At 35.7% G+C, this 19,470-nt stretch overlaps 1 protein-coding gene across 1 annotated transcript; it reads right to left on the minus strand.

Moving 5' to 3' along the window:
- Positions 1-10,942: 10,942 nt before the first annotated feature.
- LOC143624462 (transcriptional repressor ILP1-like) lies at positions 10,943-17,883 on the minus strand. The gene is made up of 6 exons (XM_077095107.1): positions 16,610-17,883; positions 14,857-15,024; positions 14,113-14,786; positions 13,087-13,381; positions 12,711-13,000; positions 10,943-11,318 (listed from the first exon to the last, which is right to left on the minus strand). Exons 1-6 carry the CDS (start codon positions 17,732-17,734, stop codon positions 11,138-11,140), a joined length of 2,733 nt encoding a protein of 910 aa, XP_076951222.1. The 5' UTR covers positions 17,735-17,883; the 3' UTR covers positions 10,943-11,137.
- Positions 17,884-19,470: the final 1,587 nt, after the last annotated feature.

The raw sequence follows: 19,470 nt of genomic DNA on the forward strand, positions 1-19,470 counted from the left end.
AGAGGTATAGTGTTCAAGAACAATGGACACCTGGATGTTAAAGCTTTTACTGATGCGGATTGGGCCGGAAATCCAAATGATAGAAGATCTACTGCAGGGTTTTTTACCTTAGTTGGAGGAAACGTAGTCACTTGGAGAAGCAAGAAACAGAAGGTAGTGTCTCTTTCAAGTGGAGAATCAGAATTCAGGGGCATCGTTAAAGGGATCACATAAATTCTTTGGCTTAAAAAATTGATGAACGAGATTGGTTTTCCTCTAAATCTCCCAACTCAGTTAATGTGTGATAATAAAGCTGCAATTAAAATTTCAGAAAATCCTGTCCAACATGACAGAACGAAGCATGTTGAAATAGATAGACACTTTATAAAAGAAAAAATTGAAGATGGCACCGTGGAACTTCCTTTCATAAGGTCTGAAGAGCAGTTGGCGGATATTCTTACGAAAGCGGTTGCAACAAAAACTTTTGAAGTAATGTTGTGCAAGTTGGGTATTGGAGATCCCACTACACAACTTGATGGGAAGTGTTTTTCCATCAATCATTGTCTATAATCAAGGGAGAGGATCACGTAATTAAGGGGCAATATTTTCCATGATTAGTTTTTCCATGTTTAGATTATTTACCTTCTATTTAACTCTATCTCTTGTATGATTTATTGACATAATAAAAAATCCAATTTCCTTTCTATCTCTGTACCTTTGATCATTCACAATGGTCCAGGTTGCGTTAAAAGCCGCTTCATGCAAAACGTGTCTTAACAACCAATTCGTGCTTATACCATTTGACTTTGATACCTTTGGTTAAAGCTTGAGGCTGTGGAGATACTTAGTGATGTCTAGTGAGTCATGAATTGTAATGTTATTACCCAACATCTATGAATGTTTTTTAATTAGCGCACTTAATTTTGCTATCCAAAATGAGCTAGCAATACAATTTGTTTTCCGTGTGGCTTCTATTTTAATGTAAATACAACTCTTTGATGTATGCAAAATATAAAATTAAAGCATGTCCCTCAAACTCAAGATTGCTACTATATATGCGTATATATTCCAGATCCATGAGAACTTGTACGGTTTAAATGTTATTATTTTTTCACTTTCATTTTGCTGTAGTTCTTTATTGTTTTTTTTATCACTTTTTATCATTTTTTTTAGTTCGGATATCTATTTAACTTGCACAGATTTTCCAGAGGTTGCATTATCGAATTATGTTTTCACATTTTGTAATTGTAAGTACGGTTATCTATTTGGCAACTATTAAAATTGTGAGCTAATATTCTATATTATTATTAAGATTGTTTATGTCTTTTTTTTTTGCTTATAGTCGGCGTATTAGGTACTCAGTATGTTTATTTTGTACGGACAAAATGTAAAATTTGGAGAAATAAAGACCTTATAAAATAGTCACTTTACCCATTTCTCCATTACACCCTTGGAAAATAAAACAATTTTCTACCAACTTCACATTTTTCTCTCTTTGTGTGTTTACAAACTAGGATCCGAGATCTAGGTGTTGTTGGTGATTTCTGCTAACAAACAACGCGGATTCGGTTGGAATTTTTTACGAGAAAAAAGTCTATTAGAAATTTTTGGCAAGAAAAATTTTAATCAAATCGAGAAAAAAAATTCAATTGGAATTTTTGGCCGGAAAAAAATCCGATCATAATTTTTTTGGCGGAAAAAAACTTGATTGGAATTTTTAGCCGAAAAAAGTTGATCAGAATTTCTTTTGGCAGGAAAAAATTCAAATAGAATAAAAATATTTGAGTCAATTTTTTTTATTTTATTTTGACTCGAAATTAAAAAAAACGTCTTACAATCATGAGCTTGAATGAAATCTGGATATGAGAGAAAGTCGAAAGAAGATGTTAAAAGGAGAATTCAACATGTTTAATCATATTAAAAGAGAATCAGTTGGCTCTCTCATCGGCAGATTTGAGTCACTCATCACAAAAATAAGAAATTGTCATTATCATCAATGATTTGTCTGAAATTAACATGAAATTGTTGAATTCACTGCTCTACACATGGTATCACTAGTACAAAAGAGGCTATAAGATGCGGTTATTTTGGCTAAAAGGTGCGGGCCTATGACCGCACCAAATAACATCAAACCTTTTGATATCTACAACCGCACCTTTTGCTTATTTGTTAACATATCTAAAGAGGTGGGTTTGGGGACCACACCTTTTGCCCCATGCATACAAGAGCATCTTTTTGCCTACATATATATTTATTTATTTTAAATTTTAGAAAACTAAATATATATTAAATTATATCAAACACAATAAATTCCAGACTAGACAACGAAAAATATACAAAAGTATTCTAATATATAAAAAGGTTTCATTGTTTACAAATATAGGTGTTTAAAAATAAAAACTATATGTGATAACTTCCAGAACCAACATCTTTATTCTTGCAATCTGAATCGACGTCCTCATTCTTGCAACCCGAACTGACAGCTTAATTCTTGCAACCATATCTGTAGAAAACACCTAACAAAACATAATGTTGCATTAATAAAATGAAGCTAAAAAATATATGCAAGTGTGTCCGATAAGAAAATGTAGTGTTCATTGTTATTAATATAAACGAACGGCTACCAAACGTAAATGAATTAAACGGTTTATGTTCACTTGGGTTGTATAAAGTTAAGGCACTAAATTATCTATTGAACAAGTCAATGCATGTAACATCCCAAATATTATAATATTAAATAAAGAAAGTTTGTGTTAAGTTGTCGTGCGTTAATTAATATTAACTAGCATGTAATAAGGAAAAGATCATGGACTTGGATTAACTAAGATGGACTAAAGGGTAATGGGCCTTAGGTCCATGGGCTTTAAGGGATTTAAATACCCCCTTAAACCATTCTAAAACCCTAACTCTCATTTCCATCTTTCCAAAATCCCTACACACTCAAAGAAACACACACGCACCTCTTTGTTAATCGCGGCCGAGAGAGGAAAGGAAAGAATGAGATCGTGCGAGCGTGATTATTAATATATCTTCCATATACAAGATAGACACAAGATCTATAGTTCATTACCGAACTAACCGTGACCAAACGAATCCGGCAAGGTATGTTTTCAAGCATAAAGTTCACGTTTTTATGAACGGTTAATATCGAAACTTAAACGTAGAATAGATCGGGTAGAAATGAGCCATAAAGTTGTAAACTTGATGCCAAAACGAACTTAATGGACCTGCAAACATGTGCGGCTCGTCTAAAATGAACCCTAAATCTAGCTTTAAACGTTAGCCTTAAATGTTCATACTTTATATTACAAACGGGTCAAGTTTGGGCCGCAATCGGACTGGAGAATGGCTGGGATTAAAGCCAAACCATAAACGAGCGGATTAAGGGTTATAAAACGCGTGTTTTGTTGATAAAACGAACCCGGGCAGCAGCAGCTCGCTACAGCAAGCTTGCTGTACAAGTTCGCTGCTCCATAAGTTCGCTGATGTACAAGTCCGCCTGATGTTAACTTCGCTGATGCTAAGTTCGCTGATGTTAACTTCGCTGATGCTAAGTTCGCCCGATGTTAACTTCGCTGATGCTAATTTCGCTGATGTTAACTTCGTTGATGCTAAGTTCGCTGATGTTAACCTCGCTTAAGTTAAGTTCGCCTGAGTTAAGTTCGCCTAACCTGTATGTTCGCTTACATTTAAGGTAACGAATCGGATAGCGAATCAGACTTAATTCGTTATGAAGAATGAGTTAACGAATTAGAAGATAAATTAAAATCCTAATGGAAAATGTGTTAAGACCTGGCAGCTCGACCCCAGCCAGAGGCTCTACCCCTTGGACCCTGCTAGGGGCTGCCGCCCCTAGAACCCCGCTGTCAGGGGCGCTACCCCCGAACCCCCGTTCGTTGAGGGTTATAATTAGACCAGGAACGCGTTATGGGTAGTGATAGTTAATTGATACGTATAATTGTTATACAGTTAGTCGCACACAGCTAAAGAGAAGGACAACCATTAACAGTAAACCTACCTGAGTTCAGGTGAGTTTCTAGCCCCATTCCTTGTTATGTTTTCGGGGCTGTGTGCATACTCTATGTGATTAGTTAATACACTTACCTTAAGTGGTAAGTGTATGCTATATATGATATGTGATAGATATGAATGATTGTTTGTCGGTACGTGAACGATCTTCGGATATTGCGCGTACTGTCAAGTTATAAATAAAGACATGAATGTTATATGTAATGTATAGATGCTGTATAACCGTGATAGATGAATGCATGTCGGGGCGTGAACGATCTTCGGATATTGCACGTATCGACAAGGAGTATGATTGTTAAATGAATGATGTGCAGAACGCCTAGAGTGTTCTTATGCTACGATATGATTATTGTATATGCAAATAAGTGTATGCAGGTATACAGGAATGGAAAATGAGTTCTATATCTGACTTAGTAAGTTAGGATGGTAAATCCCTCTAACTTCCGTTGGACATAGACTTGGCATGTGATGGCGTAGTTAAGGACGGCGGGCCTTATACGAGTTATATACGATAGATGAGAACGTAGTTAAGGACTGTGGACCTTATACGTATTGTAGATAGGAGTCAGAATCTGAAAGGACTGCGGACCTTAAACGTGTTGTAGATGTAATGTGGTAGAATATGGGAGGACTGCGGACCTTTATCGTGTTCACAACCTTGAGTATAGGTATAGACGGCCGTCTATACCTATACTCAGGGTCCGTCGTCCTCCCATATTCTACCACATTACATCTACAGCACGTTTAAGGTCCACAGTCCTTTTAGATTCTGACTCCTATCTACAATACGTATAAGGTCCGCAGTCCTTATCTACGTTGACATATATCATCTATAACACGTATAAGGTCCATGGTCCTTAACTAATCTATCACATTCCACGTCTATGTCCAATAGAAGTTAAAGGGATTTGCCATCCTAACTTACTTTATCAGACGTAGAGACCGCATACCGTACATACACATGCTTACACGTACAACATATGCAATAATTATATATAACGTACCAACGTAAACAAAGCAAATTACTTCATAACATACGAACACGCTAGTCATCCTTCACATTAATCTCCTAACGATCACCTTCCCTGGCGATACGTGGAATATCCGAAGATCGTTCACGCACTCACAAGCATTCATTCACAACCTCAATATAATAACTATCACATAAATCATTTATGGCATACACTTACCACCAATGTTTTCATAACCGGATCGGACAGCGACTCAGTCGTCCTACCGGGTCACTGGTCGGACCAGCCGGACCGGATTTAAGAACCGGATAACATTATAATTGTGTGTGTGTATATATTGTGTTAGCTTTAATAATTAATTTAAGGAAATATCACATATGCCATTATAATTGTGTGTGTCTATATATTGTGTTAACTTTAATAATTAATCTAATTAAATGTCAGGAGACGTATAAACATCAATACATTATACACATATAAATTTAATGTATTAAATACAAGTTTGATTGAGAATACTACTTATATATTTGTTTTGCAATTAAAGCATCATTAAGTGGTAGCTTAGTTGGTTTATAGTGTTGTAGTTAATGTCTAGTTTGGCAGCACCAGGGTTTGATTCTTGAACCCAACACTAAGTTTATTTTATTAAAGTACTAGCTTTTGAACCCGTGTATTACACGGGATTTGTCAAATGATAAAAGTAAATAAGGTTAGTTATTTCAATTGTGATTCTCAAAATACTTTTAAATTAATTTAATGAGAGTTAATGGAAAAAACAAACAAGGTTAGCGAAAAGTACTAAAATATCTTGATTTCAATGGAAACGTCAGGTGTTGATATGCAAGAAGTTTAAAAATGTATTAAAGTTACGTAGTTGATTAAACCTCATGGATGAAAATGACACTTAATTCAATAATGAATAAAATCCACACTACGTTATAACCCATTTGACAAAATGGTTTTGACCCATGACCCGTGGATAGCTAGAATGAATGAGATGAGATATTAGAAATTATGAGAAATGTAAGCTTGACACCTAAGTTTCAACATTTTCTTTTATTAGTATAGTAAGATTTGACAAAATGGTTTTGACCCATGACCCGTGGATAGCTAGAATGAATGAGATGAGATATTAGAAATTAGGAGAAATGTAAGCTTGACACCTAAGTTTCAACATTTTCTTTTATTAGTATAGTAAGATTTGACAAAATGGTTTTGACCCATGACCCGTGGATAGCTAGAATGAATGAGATGAGATATTAGAAATTAGGAGAAATGTAAGCTTGACACCTAAGTTTCAACATTTTCTTTTATTAGTATAGTAAGATATGTCACATCAGCATTGATTATAAAGAAAACCGGTTGGATCGTGTCTCCGATTTGGCGGTTGGACCGCAAACTGGCGCAGACCGGCCGGTTATTTTGAAAGCGGTTTAATGAGTGCACACCGGACCGTTGCTCCTAACGATTCCCGGTCGGACCGGTTCGACCGGCCGGTCCGGTCGGATCTTAAAAACACTGCTTACCACTTAAGGTATGAACACAGCCCCAAAAACATAACAAGGAAATGGGGCTAGAAACTCACTTGGATTCTGTTACGTTCGGAGCTAAGCGTAATCCCCTTCCTTAGTTGTGCACAACTGACTGTAATAAGGCACATAAGTTAACTACTATTCTAGTACTCGTTTGCGTACTTGGCCCTTATTTCTAGGTCTTTCTCATTTTAAACATTACCTTTCATTATTAATTGTTTCCTTTTTCTTAGCGCATTTACCGTATAAGTCCATATTCTTTGCTTACATACGTATACGTCGTACATACACGCTATTTGTACATATATGTCCTTCATGCGTATACAGTATACATACGGCTCACATACATACACGGTGTACATATATACACGGCTTACATACATACACGCTCTATATACATATACGGTATACATACATACACGCTACATATACGGTGTACATACATACACGGCTTACATCATACACACTCTATATACATATACGGTATACATACATACACGCTATATATACATATACGGTGTACATACACAGCTTACATACATACACTGTGCACATACATAAACGCTATATATACATATACGGTATACATACATACACGGCATGCATACATACGTATACGTCCTATACATATACGGCCTATACATATATGCCCTATATGTCAGACCGGCCTTCATCTTCGAGTTTTTAAGATTTTTCTTCGATTCTGGCGCCGTCAGCCGTTGTTAACCACCATGGTTGGCCGGATTTTGGTTGTTTATAACCCATGTAGCTTCGGGGTGTCCAGATCTAAGCTAAGGTGGCCCTTAAGCTCGTCTTTGGTTGTTTAAACACCCGAATAAAGCTAGATTTAGATTCAAACAGCTCGTTCGACTTCCCAGGGCTGCGGTGTCAGGTTCTAAATTGTTGGGTCAGCTGAGATAAATGATTTCTTACCTTCGGTTGGTCTTGGATCGTTGAATAGAATAGTGTAGAGAGTGTTTGGCTTAAGTGTATATTTTTTATTGTGTAGGCTAAGGTGTAGAATGATGGAGATGGAAATGGTTTAGCGTTTAAGAGGTATTTATACTCCCTAAGCCCATGGACCTTAGGCTCATCTTCATTCCAAGTCCATGATCTAATTCCGTTTATTTAGCCTACCATCCTTATATCTTCTAATATTACTTTACTATTATTTTTCAACTAACTCAAATTAATTCTTCCCACATAATTAATATTTTAACATTATTCATGGAAATTTCGGGATGTTACATGAAGCGCACAAAAGAAAATGAGAACGTGAAAGTTGGTGGTTGAACCTAAAAATGATTTGATCGTGTCTGAAGATCGGTTGAAGAAATCAGTCGGCTCAAGAAAGTCAACCAAAGAAAATTATATGTCGAGCCTCTCGCATCTAATGTTTCTAAAATTTGTTGTTGTCGATCATTCCTAGAAAATATAGAAAATAAGATTGAAATTCAAGTTTGCAAGAATGGAAAATAAAGAAATGTCAAATATCCAATCTCGTTCAAGACCTAGGATCAAGACAAGTACTAGATTTCAAGAAATAAAGACAAAGCAAAGAACTTGACGAAGGTTCCTCGACGTACTCAATCATAAAGGGAGATTGTATGGCTAATCTATAATATATATAAACAAAAACATAAAAATCTTACATGTCGCGATGTGGTCGCTCCCCCTTCTTTTGGAGTCGCCAGATTTGCTTAACTTTTAAATGTAGGTTTCTCATGCATTTGACCCGAAATCCCGGGTATGGGTCTTATTAAACCCAGATATTTCTTAAACGGGTTATAACATCTCATTAAATTAAACTAATTACCAAATATTTGATAAAAAAATCCTATAAAGTAGGGATATACTAAAAATTAATATATGATTTATTTAAATATATATATATATATATATATATATAATTTATAATTAAAAAACTGATTTTATAGTAAAAAAAAATAAACGGGTCTTGGGTCTCATCAAACCCATATAGCTTTTAAACCGGGTTATAACATCTCATTCATTGTGAAACAATTTATCATCAAACCATAAGTATATTATTAACTTTCATACAATAAGAAAATAAAAATTCAAAAAAGAAATAAATATTAAAAACAAATAATATAAAACAGCCCCCGTAATACGGGGATAAAATTAGTATTATATATTATTAATTATTAGGATTGTGTATGTCTTTCCATTTGTTTATAGTCGGTGTATTACGTGCTTGGTACGTTTATTTGTACGGACGAAATGTAAAAGTAAAGAAATTAGGAAGCTATAAAAGGGTCGCTTTGCCCATTTCTCCATAACACCCTTGGAAAATAAAACAACTTTCTACCAACTTCAGTTTTTTCTCTCTTTGTGTGTATACAAACTAAGATCCGAGATCTGAGTGTTGTTGGTGATTTCCGTTAACTGACAACACGGATTAATCCGAATAAAGTTGTGAGATCCATCTAGAGGACCTACAAAGATCAACCAAATGACACACAAATACATATAAATGAAAATCATCTAAAATTTTTAGAACCACTTTTCCGTTGTGGTGACCAAAGATAATTTAACATTGCACGGGCACAATGCCACAATCAACCTCACTCCATGCTGGCGTACTTTGCATATATGAATCTATCTTTCCTCTACACCAAACTATGAGCCAACTTAATTAAATGAGAATGTTGGTCACGAATAGGGGGTATTTGATAACTAATGATCTCAACAAATATTAAACAATTTGTGTGTAGATATAGATATATTTTGAGTTTATAATATCGAATAATGTTACAATAATCAATAAGTTTTAAAAAAAAACTCACATATCTATAGTACTCAACGGAAGAAACACAAAGTATTTGGGTGGGTTGTACACGCTCTAGAGCCCATATCGGTTTGTTAAGTCTTTTGTATTTGTTTAGTCATGTCACGATGTATTTTGTTAGCTTTCGGTTTATGTTGTAATAATGTTTGAACCAGATGTCATGTACGTTATAGACCATTGGGCCGATATAATGGAAAGATGTGTGATATGCTCTCACCTATATAAGGTGTACTACCCATGCGGCCATGAAAAAACTGTATCTTACTTTTCTCACCAACTCTCTTTACTCCCTCTCTTTCTCTCTCTTTCCGTTTCGGGTAATAACTAACACAACTCAAGATCAAAGACCTTGGTTAAGTTGTTGGTGATTTCCGCTAACCAACAATCAAGATTGATTGAAGAACATTGTTATTAGATCCGGTTTTTGGACCTACACACACTTGATATATATGCTGAGGTCAAAGACTTTTGGCTATAATAGGCGAACCATCATCGGGAAGTTGAGGATGTGCGGAAAATATGATTGGCCACTTTTACTAAGTAATTCAGTCCTAGCAGCCAAATGGCCAATACAAAAGTTTAACGTCTTATCTTAGCATTCTCTGTTGTAAACAACTTTGTTGCATAAATGTTAGTTAGCCGTAAATTAAGTGGCATTCTAAAGAAGATTTCAATTATTATTTTCTTCAATACTTGATTGAATACCTAGGGGGCTACAAATGATATTTCCTAGAACAAAATGAACCAAAACGAACAAGGACAAAATCAAAGTATATCAATAATACGAAGATCATGTTCTTCAATACTTGGCTAAAAAATTAGGGGTTACAAAAAATATTTATCCACAAAAATTGGCTTCATCAGCTTTATTCTCAAATTAGCCAGGGTTCTTTTTTGTCTTTGACGTTACATTTGCAACCAAAAACATGTAGAACGTGGCGTTTGGCTTCATGTTGTCTACGACTTCATAAGGCGTCTTCATAAGACACTTAATTATGATAGCTCTGTTTGGAGTAAAACAAGCAGTTGAGATAGCTTCAACCCAAAAATGTAGTGAGAGATAAGAAGATGCCAACATTGTTCTTGCAACTTCATTTGGTTTCAGGGGTTTTATTCCAGAATAGTATGTGAAAATTACAAAAAAAACCTCAAAAGCTATATTAACGAACGATTGATGGATGATGTTAATAGGTTGGATTAAAATTGATAGTCATATGAAAGTATTATACTATAAAAGCTTAAAAGAAACTGTTGAACTAAAATTGATAACTTTAAAAAACAGAGGGACCGAAACCAAAGCCCTCAATAATAAAACTATTAAGTTTCGTGGATGGGCTATCCCGCTTTGTTTAGTTTTCAAACAAAATGTCAAACATGTTAAATTCAATTTTGTTTTGGTTTTTAGCAGCCCAAACCCAACAAACCCGAACTAATTTTGGATTTAAGGCAGCCTATCAATCGCCAAAAACCCAAACAGCCAGAACCGACTAGCTCAAACCTGAATGCTTGATTACCGAGGCATGATTCAAACAAGCCCGCTTTAAAAGCCATTAGAACCGAGGCACGGTTAAGAATCTAGTCTAGGAATTGTTGCTATGTTCAAGTTTTAACCTCATCCGCCATTCCAAGGGCATTTTCGTACTTTCATATATCACAAAACCAACAATAGCACAAAACATAACATAAAACTAGTACATTGAGAATCAGCTCATTACTACAAATAAACTCGCAGTGCGCCCATGGTTAAAAAAAACTTAATTAAAATGAAAACTAAGATTTTATATGTTTATTGCTAACCATTTGTGACAAAAAGGAAACTAAAGAGCTTCTTTTAAATTGAAGGTTCTAGAAACGTGACGTGCGTGATCATACTCGTTAAGTTCAACAAGCATCTTCTTCAACCTGCGAGCAAGTCCAGTTGTCCCTGTATAACTCTGTTTCTTTTCCAGTATTCTGCCGAGAACACTTAAGTAATCCACCATTGGTTGCAATCGCGGGCTGAAAATGTAAACATCAACAAATAAGCATTCTCTATTATGTAATCAACACTTAACATAATCAATGTGTGTGTGTGTGTGTGTCAGCACACATTCAATACTGCGCCGTTTATTTATGTTCGTTGATTTATGTTTATGTAATTTTTAAAACCCTAATATTTAATTTCAATACAGCAATACAGATAGCCTTGTTTGAAACTTTCATTCCCTAATAATCTAATACTCCCCTTGTATCTAATTCACGTTATCGGTGAAGTATACAGTTATTAGTTTCGTAAACTCGTAAATATAATATGTACATTAGAACCACCAAGAATGGACCCTTGATTTTTGTTGAATCATGATGAACTTTTTGATAGAGCCTTGATAGATTATTTTGGATAAATCATGTACATTTTAAACAACAATTTTCAATGTGATTTTTTGGATAAATCATGTAGTTTTATATTTGTTCGTTTGTGATCGTTTAAGTGTGTTCATTTACATTTGTTCGTTTATGTTCGTTTAGATTTTAAACAAACACGAACATGTTCATTTTTTAAACGAACGGACATGAACACAAATAATTGTTCAATTAAGTGTTCGTGTTCGTGTTCGGTTCGTTTACAGGCGTAAATGGTGCATACTTAAGGGCGTATACAAGCCAAGCAAAGCCTAACACTCCTAAGCTCGACATTGGCTTGTTTATTCTTTTATAATTTTATTTATACAAATTTATAATTACCTCTTTGTAGACACATAACTATAAGTTTATAAAAAACATAATATATATAGTTATATACTTTTCAGTTCATAATTTTACATACAAAAATTATCAATATGCAAAATAGAATTAACATATGAACAAATTATATAAATAAAGGTTTCATTTAAATCATGAGGCTAGTCAAGCTCGATAAGTAAAGCTTAAGACTCGAGCTTGTTTAAGCTCGGCCCTATTCGATCTTGTAGCAAGCCAATCTCAAGTAGCTCACAAACAGCTCAGCTCGTTTACACCCATAGGTCCTATGTTTTTGTGCATGCATAGGCATACACATACGTATGAGTGTGTGTGTGTGTATGCAAGTATTGTATATCTGTGTGTGTATGCAATGATAGTATAGGTATGTGTGTATATGTAAGTTTGTATATATATATGTATATGTGTAAGTATTATGTATGTAAGTTCGTATGCATATATGTATGTATGCATGTATATGTAAGTTAGTATGTATATGCGTATACTTAAGTAGAGGAACAATCATAATAAAACTAAAAAAAACTCCATACTAAATATATGCGTTACGCTATGTATATAAATTATATACTGCATATATGCGTATATCATGCTACATATATGTAGTACAAATATCCCGATGTAAGTTTGCATGTATAAATGTAAGTATGTATGTACCTTCTTTCACCAGTGACTTCTGGACCAGCCCACACACCAGACATCGATGCAACAACCCGTTCAGTTCTCGTGATCGCATCCTCAATGTTTGACTGAACGCTTCTAAGATGAGGAAGAATCTTTGCACTCAAAAGCTCATCAAGAGCAAGCTTTTCAAGAACCGAAGTCGATAGAATATTATTCCATAAACATATGTTTCTCAATAACCGCACAGCCATACCAAACCTATACGCTGAAAATCTAGCAGCATTTGGTACCGCCTTCAACACATAAGTGTTCCAGGTTGGAACCTGTTCACACATTTCATAACATCAGCACATAAATTAACAATTTAGCTATCAGCTGTTAACAATAATTAAAATAATAAATTATATACCATGAGATCTGAAACGACTTCAGAAAGACGACTATGAAGAACAGAAACGAGTTCACTAACTGCTTTTCTGGAATGTGAAAAATACGAAATGACCAATTTTGTAGCAGATACAGCATTCCTAGTCTCATTAGTACTAAGCATATCCCAACAGTGAGCCAGCTCATGCTGTAATAAAGGAACAGCAACCTTTTCAACCAAATTAGGTACAAGGTCGTCATCAGCATCAACATCAACATCATCCAAGTTGACTTTAGTTCTATCATCCGACATACCGTAATCATACAGCAATCCATGCCTGAGAAAACAAATCATTGTAAGCATAAAAAAAATAATGTTTGGGTTCATTTAAATGCATATGAACGAAAATGAAAATAGGAATAAGTTTATTGGTTGGTTCAACAACAGATTGACATGTGAACACCCGTCAATTTAGGCCTACAAACGAACCACTCGTAAACCCTTCAGCGGGAAGTTTGTTTATTAATTAAACAAACATGAACAAGAAATCTTGTTCATTCAAGTAAACGACACATGAACACATGTTTCGTTAGTTTATGTTCATTTAAATGTTAACAGAAAGTTTAAAGTATATACATAGTATATGTATATGTGTGTGTGTATAACATATTAAATATTTTATTTATGATATGTTTTCTAATTTTAAAAATTAAACTTTTATTTTACAAGCTCATATATCATCACCCTTTTAAATGTTCGTTTGTGTTCAGTTATGTTTGTTCGCTCACGTTGGTGAATTGACCATTTAGTCTATTAACGAATGAACACGAACATGTTTATTTTTCTTAACGAACAAACACAAACAAAAAAATTCAATCGATCAATTGGTCATGTTCGTGTTCAATTAAAGTTAAACAACCAAACATGAACACACCGCCATCCGTGTTCGTTCGGTTCGTTTACAGGCCTACCCGTCATAAAAACCCTTGCCAGCAATTTACTCACCCACTTAACTGCTGGATTATACCCGTCTGTCAGGTTCAAGAAATTTGAGCAGAGCGTACGTACCACTTCATATTAAAAAAATCTGAATCCTCATGAAGTGGGTCCCACTTCAAAAGCTCCAACCTTACATAAGGAGAAAAGATTGTAGGTATACTCAGTGACATGTAAGCATCCCTGTAGCTAGAAGAATATTCCTTTTTCCAATTTTCAAATTCTTCTTTAACTGAGGACAGTTGAGAAAATTTTTCGTCTGCGTCACTGAATATTTGACCAGCAACTTGAAGTAACTGATCACGGTTTGATTCATATGCTGAGCTGTCACTGTCACTCTCATCCGTGCTTGACTCCCCTTCTATTATCAAACTATCGGTTTCCATGGTCGACATTCGTTTTGACTCAGATCGGGCTTTTCTTCGTTGCCGGGCTTCTGCTCTTCGTTTCATGTCCATGCGCTTTTGTAAGTTTTCGTCCCGACCAAACTCGTCTAGTTTCACGGGAAGGCTTTTTGACTCGCGTAAGGCGATTAAAGCTGCTTGAGCGGCGACGGTGGCAGCTTCAACCATAGAGGTGCTGGTGCCGCCTTTGTTGAAAACCGCCATTGCGGCATTGACAGATGCTTCAAGTTCGGTCAGCTCGTCATTACTGTCGGCTGTTCTTCTTTCAAAAATGGCTTCTGCACGCTTTTTGTGAAGCTGTTGCATTTGGTCCTCTAGCTCCTCAAGATATGGAGCTTTATCCTGAAATTCAAGGGAAAATATATTCATGATAAACTATATATATATATATTATACACACACACACACATACCAGCAAAAAGTCACATATGACAGAAACATAATCGCGAAGCTTTTGCATAAAGATGAACTTGTCTCCAGCAGCATTAAGAGCATTTTCAAGAAATGCAACTTTTGTCAATGATTCGGCCAATAATTCATCAGTTTTGGTCAAAGAAGTCAATGTGCGGCTGTGAGTTTCCTGAAAAGATTAATTAATACACTGTGAGTACACTATATAAGATATATTACATAAAAAACAGAACACTTAATGAAACGAGCAAACAACTTAAAAAGAAGCAAGAAAAGATTTGGGTTTGTGGAATATAAAAAAATTGTTATGCTGTTTTTTTAACTTCTCAAGTCATCAAAAGTATAATAACGGTGGTTATCGTAGATACAGAAAAAGACCTTATCATTATGTGATTACTACAGCTACACAGGGGTGTTTGAGATGGCTTATTCAAATTTCAAACTTATGCTTTTAAGCAACAAACCGATTAAAATAAATAAAGAAAACTTATTTCACCCTAAGGATAAACTTGTAATCCATATAGTTGAATCCATCAAGAATAATTACTATAAAATAAACAATCTCAAACTGCTTATTGAAAATACTCTAGTGAAATGTTAGCAAGTGCAATCATGGGTCATATTGCAATTTTATATCATAGCTAAAACAGATGTTTAAAGTTAGCATAAACAGAATCAATTTTACTATAAACAAACCACTAGAAAAGAAAAAAATGTATCTTTAAAAAGTCATAATTAAGTATCATTCTCAAAATGAAATATGTAACACCACCTATGTTCATCTGATTATTAATTATATAAACATATACACCAGTCACCACACTGGTCACTAACAGCCTCTTTCACCCTCAAATTCAACCTAATGGCTTCATTATTCTAAAATCTTATTAAACCACATGCCAACATAAGATTGATGTGTTCATCTCTGAACAATTCAAAAGGATGCTTTAAGTTCTCTACATTAGTAAATCATTAAGTACCCAATTTCTTATCACTGCAATTTCAATATATTTTTTTATAAGTTGAAGAATGGTATGAATGCATTACTAGAAACAATTGAAATTTCTTTTAAATTCTACCTGATTTTTAAAAGGCATTTAACTAGAAGCAGCTGTAATTAGAGTAAGATTAACTAATGCAGTTCAGTAAACCTATGCAACTTTAAAGTTAGTACTACCTTTTTTATTCGCTTGTTTGTTTCAATAATCTAAAAAAAGCTAATTATCTATACAGACATGAAATACCCCTCAAAACTGGAAGGGGGGGAAGGGGGGGGGGGGGGAATTAAAAACTGTGAATGGAATCAGTGGATGAAAGTTATCATCACATTATCAAGCTGGCAGCTTGACTGTACATACAAAACATAATGCCTCTCTTATGCAACTTAAATATACGACATCTAGCCATGTTCTCTTGCTACAAGCGCCTAAGCTACACGTGTGCAGATGATTTAACAGATAAGTATGCGCCATGTCATGTTGTTGTTCAATTTGTTCATTCAAGACCACATTCTCAAGCATCTATATTCAAAAAGTTTTCAGACTGCTAAGTGCACCCGGTAGAGTAACAATCACAAGGTATTCTAGTTTAGATATAAACATGTTACCTGCTAAAAAAGCAACCCTACCCTGTAAACGATTAACTACATGAACGCGGAATATTATTCAAGAAAAAACCAGGCATCATATAAAAACCACAAACTGTGTAAACTTTATTAAGTAAAACTAAACAGCATACGATAGTTAGACACATACCTGAAGCCTCTTAACACTCTCATACAAAGCCTTCTTAGAAACCTCAGCCTGTTGTGTTATAGACAACGTCTCGGAACCCGATGCCCATCCAACCGATCCACCAATACTCGGACCATCACTAACCGACTGATAAGACGAACTAGGACCCGCTGAATACACACGTTGACCCGTAGTTGCAACACTGGTACTGCTAACACCTCTAACAACAACTCCCTCATCGATCCGTTTCCCTAACCCTTTCCTAACCTGCTCTTCTTCCCACATCTTATCCTCTTCATCTTCTTCGTCATCAACACCAAAACCATTACCACTAAACCCGACTTCACTCTCCTTTTTACTTATACCCTTCGTTAAATCCACAACATCCTCGAAAACGCCTTTTCTCGCATCGTTCTTGTTTTTCTCGCCAATCAACGCAATCCGCCCTTGAAACTCGGGCTCCTCGTCACTCAACCCTTCTGCCTCACCATGATTACTCCCGCCATCCAACGCGATAAAATCCGGCGCAGCCGGCCCCGACTTCCGCAACCGCTCTCGTTTCGCACGTATCGCATCAATCATCGCCTGATCAGGCACCAAATCCTCCTTATCCGATTCCTCATCATCCTCATTATTAATATTTAATCCACCCTCACTAACCGGTTTAATCACACCTTTTAAAACAACAACCGGCTCCGAGGCCGCTAATTTCGATACTGGAGGCCGATATCGAGCCGAACTACTACTACCTAGGGTTTTGGAATTCTTTTGTAACTCTAGAAGTGCTTCTTTAGTATAAGTACCTGCTTGTGGAAGTACATTTGACGGAAGCGATGAACCGGTGTGTTGTTTCGATGAGTTTCGGTCTTTCGCCGAGGTTAATTTATGAACGGAAGGTTTTGAGAACCGAGTGGAACTGGAATTAGGTTTCTGACTGGTGCTGGTACGAGTAATTGATGGTGTGTTGTCGGTTGATTCGTCGTCATCGGCGAAGCTTAGGAGATTAGGTTTTTTAGGTTTTTGAATGTTTGAGGGTTTCGATTGGGGTTTTTTTATTGTGGTGGTGGTTTGTGGTTTACTGTCGTCGGCGTCGTCGGCGTCGGTGTCGTCGGCACGGCGGCGGAAGTTTCGGACTCTGCCGCTCATGACGGTGGTGGTGATTCCGGTGGTGGTGGTTGACGGTGGTGATGAAACCCTAGATTGCGGTGGCTCCGACTGATGATTTCGATCAAATGTTTGCACGTTCCAATGGGTGAAGTTTAAATATAAAAATAAAAATAAAACAGGGTTAGCCGGTTAGGATAGGTACACGATTTGATATATCGGTTATCGGTTTTTAGTTAATCGATTTGGTTTATTCGGTTAGTTTGTTGTTTTCGACAGTTTGATATATTTCAGTTAATAACCAAAACTAAACTTGAGCCAATATATGGAATAGATGCATAAAACGTAAAATACATGAAATTAATGTATAAAAGCTAAAAAAATATGAGAATGATGAATGGTTCGATTCAATTAGATTCGGTTAATTTTGGCTAACTAGGATACAGAAAATAACAATAATGATTTTTTAATTAGTTTCAATTTGGTTTCGATTAACGATTCAATTATTGCTCACTCACACATTATCATAAAGAAATAAATACATGGAAATTCAAAAATAAAACAAGTCAACGTTTCCTTCTTTTTTTTCAAACTGAACAAACGTCAATTACCTTTTGAGCGTGTTACAACTTAATTTTTGAGTTTTTTTTTTTGGGATATTGGTTTTTAATACTCCTAACTTTCACTCGTTGGTAGATAACACTCCCAACTAACGATTTGTCTCCCACCACTCCCAACTTGTAACTTCTTTTCTTTTGTCACTCCCGAACTTAACGAACCCTAACCCCGTTAGTTGTTTGCTGACGTGGCATTTTTTGCTTATGTGGCATGCCATGTGGAAAATAACTTATTAAAAAAACTAACAAAACAACAAATAATACACCTTCATCAACATCCCACTACAAAAACCACCAACATTCACGTCGGCCTCCACAACCGTTGGGTTCTGCCACCACCTTCATCACAACCGCTAGCCTCCAGTTCCTTCACCCTTACCATCATCCTTCACCACCACCACCACTATCGTAAGCAGCCACATCAACAGCCAAACCCTAGACCAACCCAATTTACTTTGCTAAAATTCAATTTTCTTGTTTACAATCTGAATACATTAGCATAGGGTTTTTGATCTGAATAAAGAATCGAGTAGAATGTAATGTTTATTACCTCGAATTGTTGTTTTATCATTAACGGCGGGCTCGCCGGAAAAACGCGATGGCAGCAGTGAAGGAGGCGGTGGAGGCTACTGGTAGTGGTGAAGGCAGTGAATCTAGCGGTGATGGTGGTGATAGAGGCCGAAAGTGGCAGTGGTATAGAAGGTGGTGGTGGTGGTGATGTCGTGTCTGTATGTGTGTGTATATATGTGTGTGTGTTTGTGTGTATATATATATATATATTATTTATTGTTTTGTTAGTTTTTTCTTTATTTTAATAAGTAATTTTCCACATGGCATGCCACGTCAGCAAAAAAACTAACGAGGTTAAGGTCTGTTAAGTTCGGGAGTGACAAAATAAAATAAGTTACAAGTTGGGAGTGGTGGGGGACAAATCGTTAGTTGGGAGTGTTATCTACCAACGAGTGAAAGTTAAGAGTATTAAAAACCAATATCCATTTCTTTTTTGGGTGCTGCAGTAAGTGCCTCAACCGTAACAAACCAAACTGTTGCATATCGAACTGGCGAACTCCCTCCCCAACCAAACGCACGAATTCTTTTAACTACTATGTTTCACATCTACATATATGTGTAGTAAATAAACTTAAATTTTAAATATATAAA

This window comes from Bidens hawaiensis, unplaced genomic scaffold (genome assembly GCF_021521415.1).
Source record: "Bidens hawaiensis isolate Kalapana, Puna unplaced genomic scaffold, B.hawaiensis_p1.1 tig00003781_1, whole genome shotgun sequence".
NCBI lineage: Eukaryota > Viridiplantae > Streptophyta > Magnoliopsida > Asterales > Asteraceae > Bidens > Bidens hawaiensis.

Excerpts from the sequence above, each read along its gene's own strand:
- LOC143624462 (XM_077095107.1), bottom strand. The coding sequence starts at position 17,734 with ATGAGCGGCAGAGTCCGAAACTTCCGCCGCCGTGCCGACGACACCGAC. Across the intron at positions 14,787-14,856 it reads TCATATGTGACTTTTTGCTG|GATAAAGCTCCATATCTTGA; the intron begins GTATGTGTGTGT and ends CTTGAATTTCAG. Across the intron at positions 13,001-13,086 it reads AAGTCGTTTCAGATCTCATG|GTTCCAACCTGGAACACTTA; the intron begins GTATATAATTTA and ends ATGTGTGAACAG.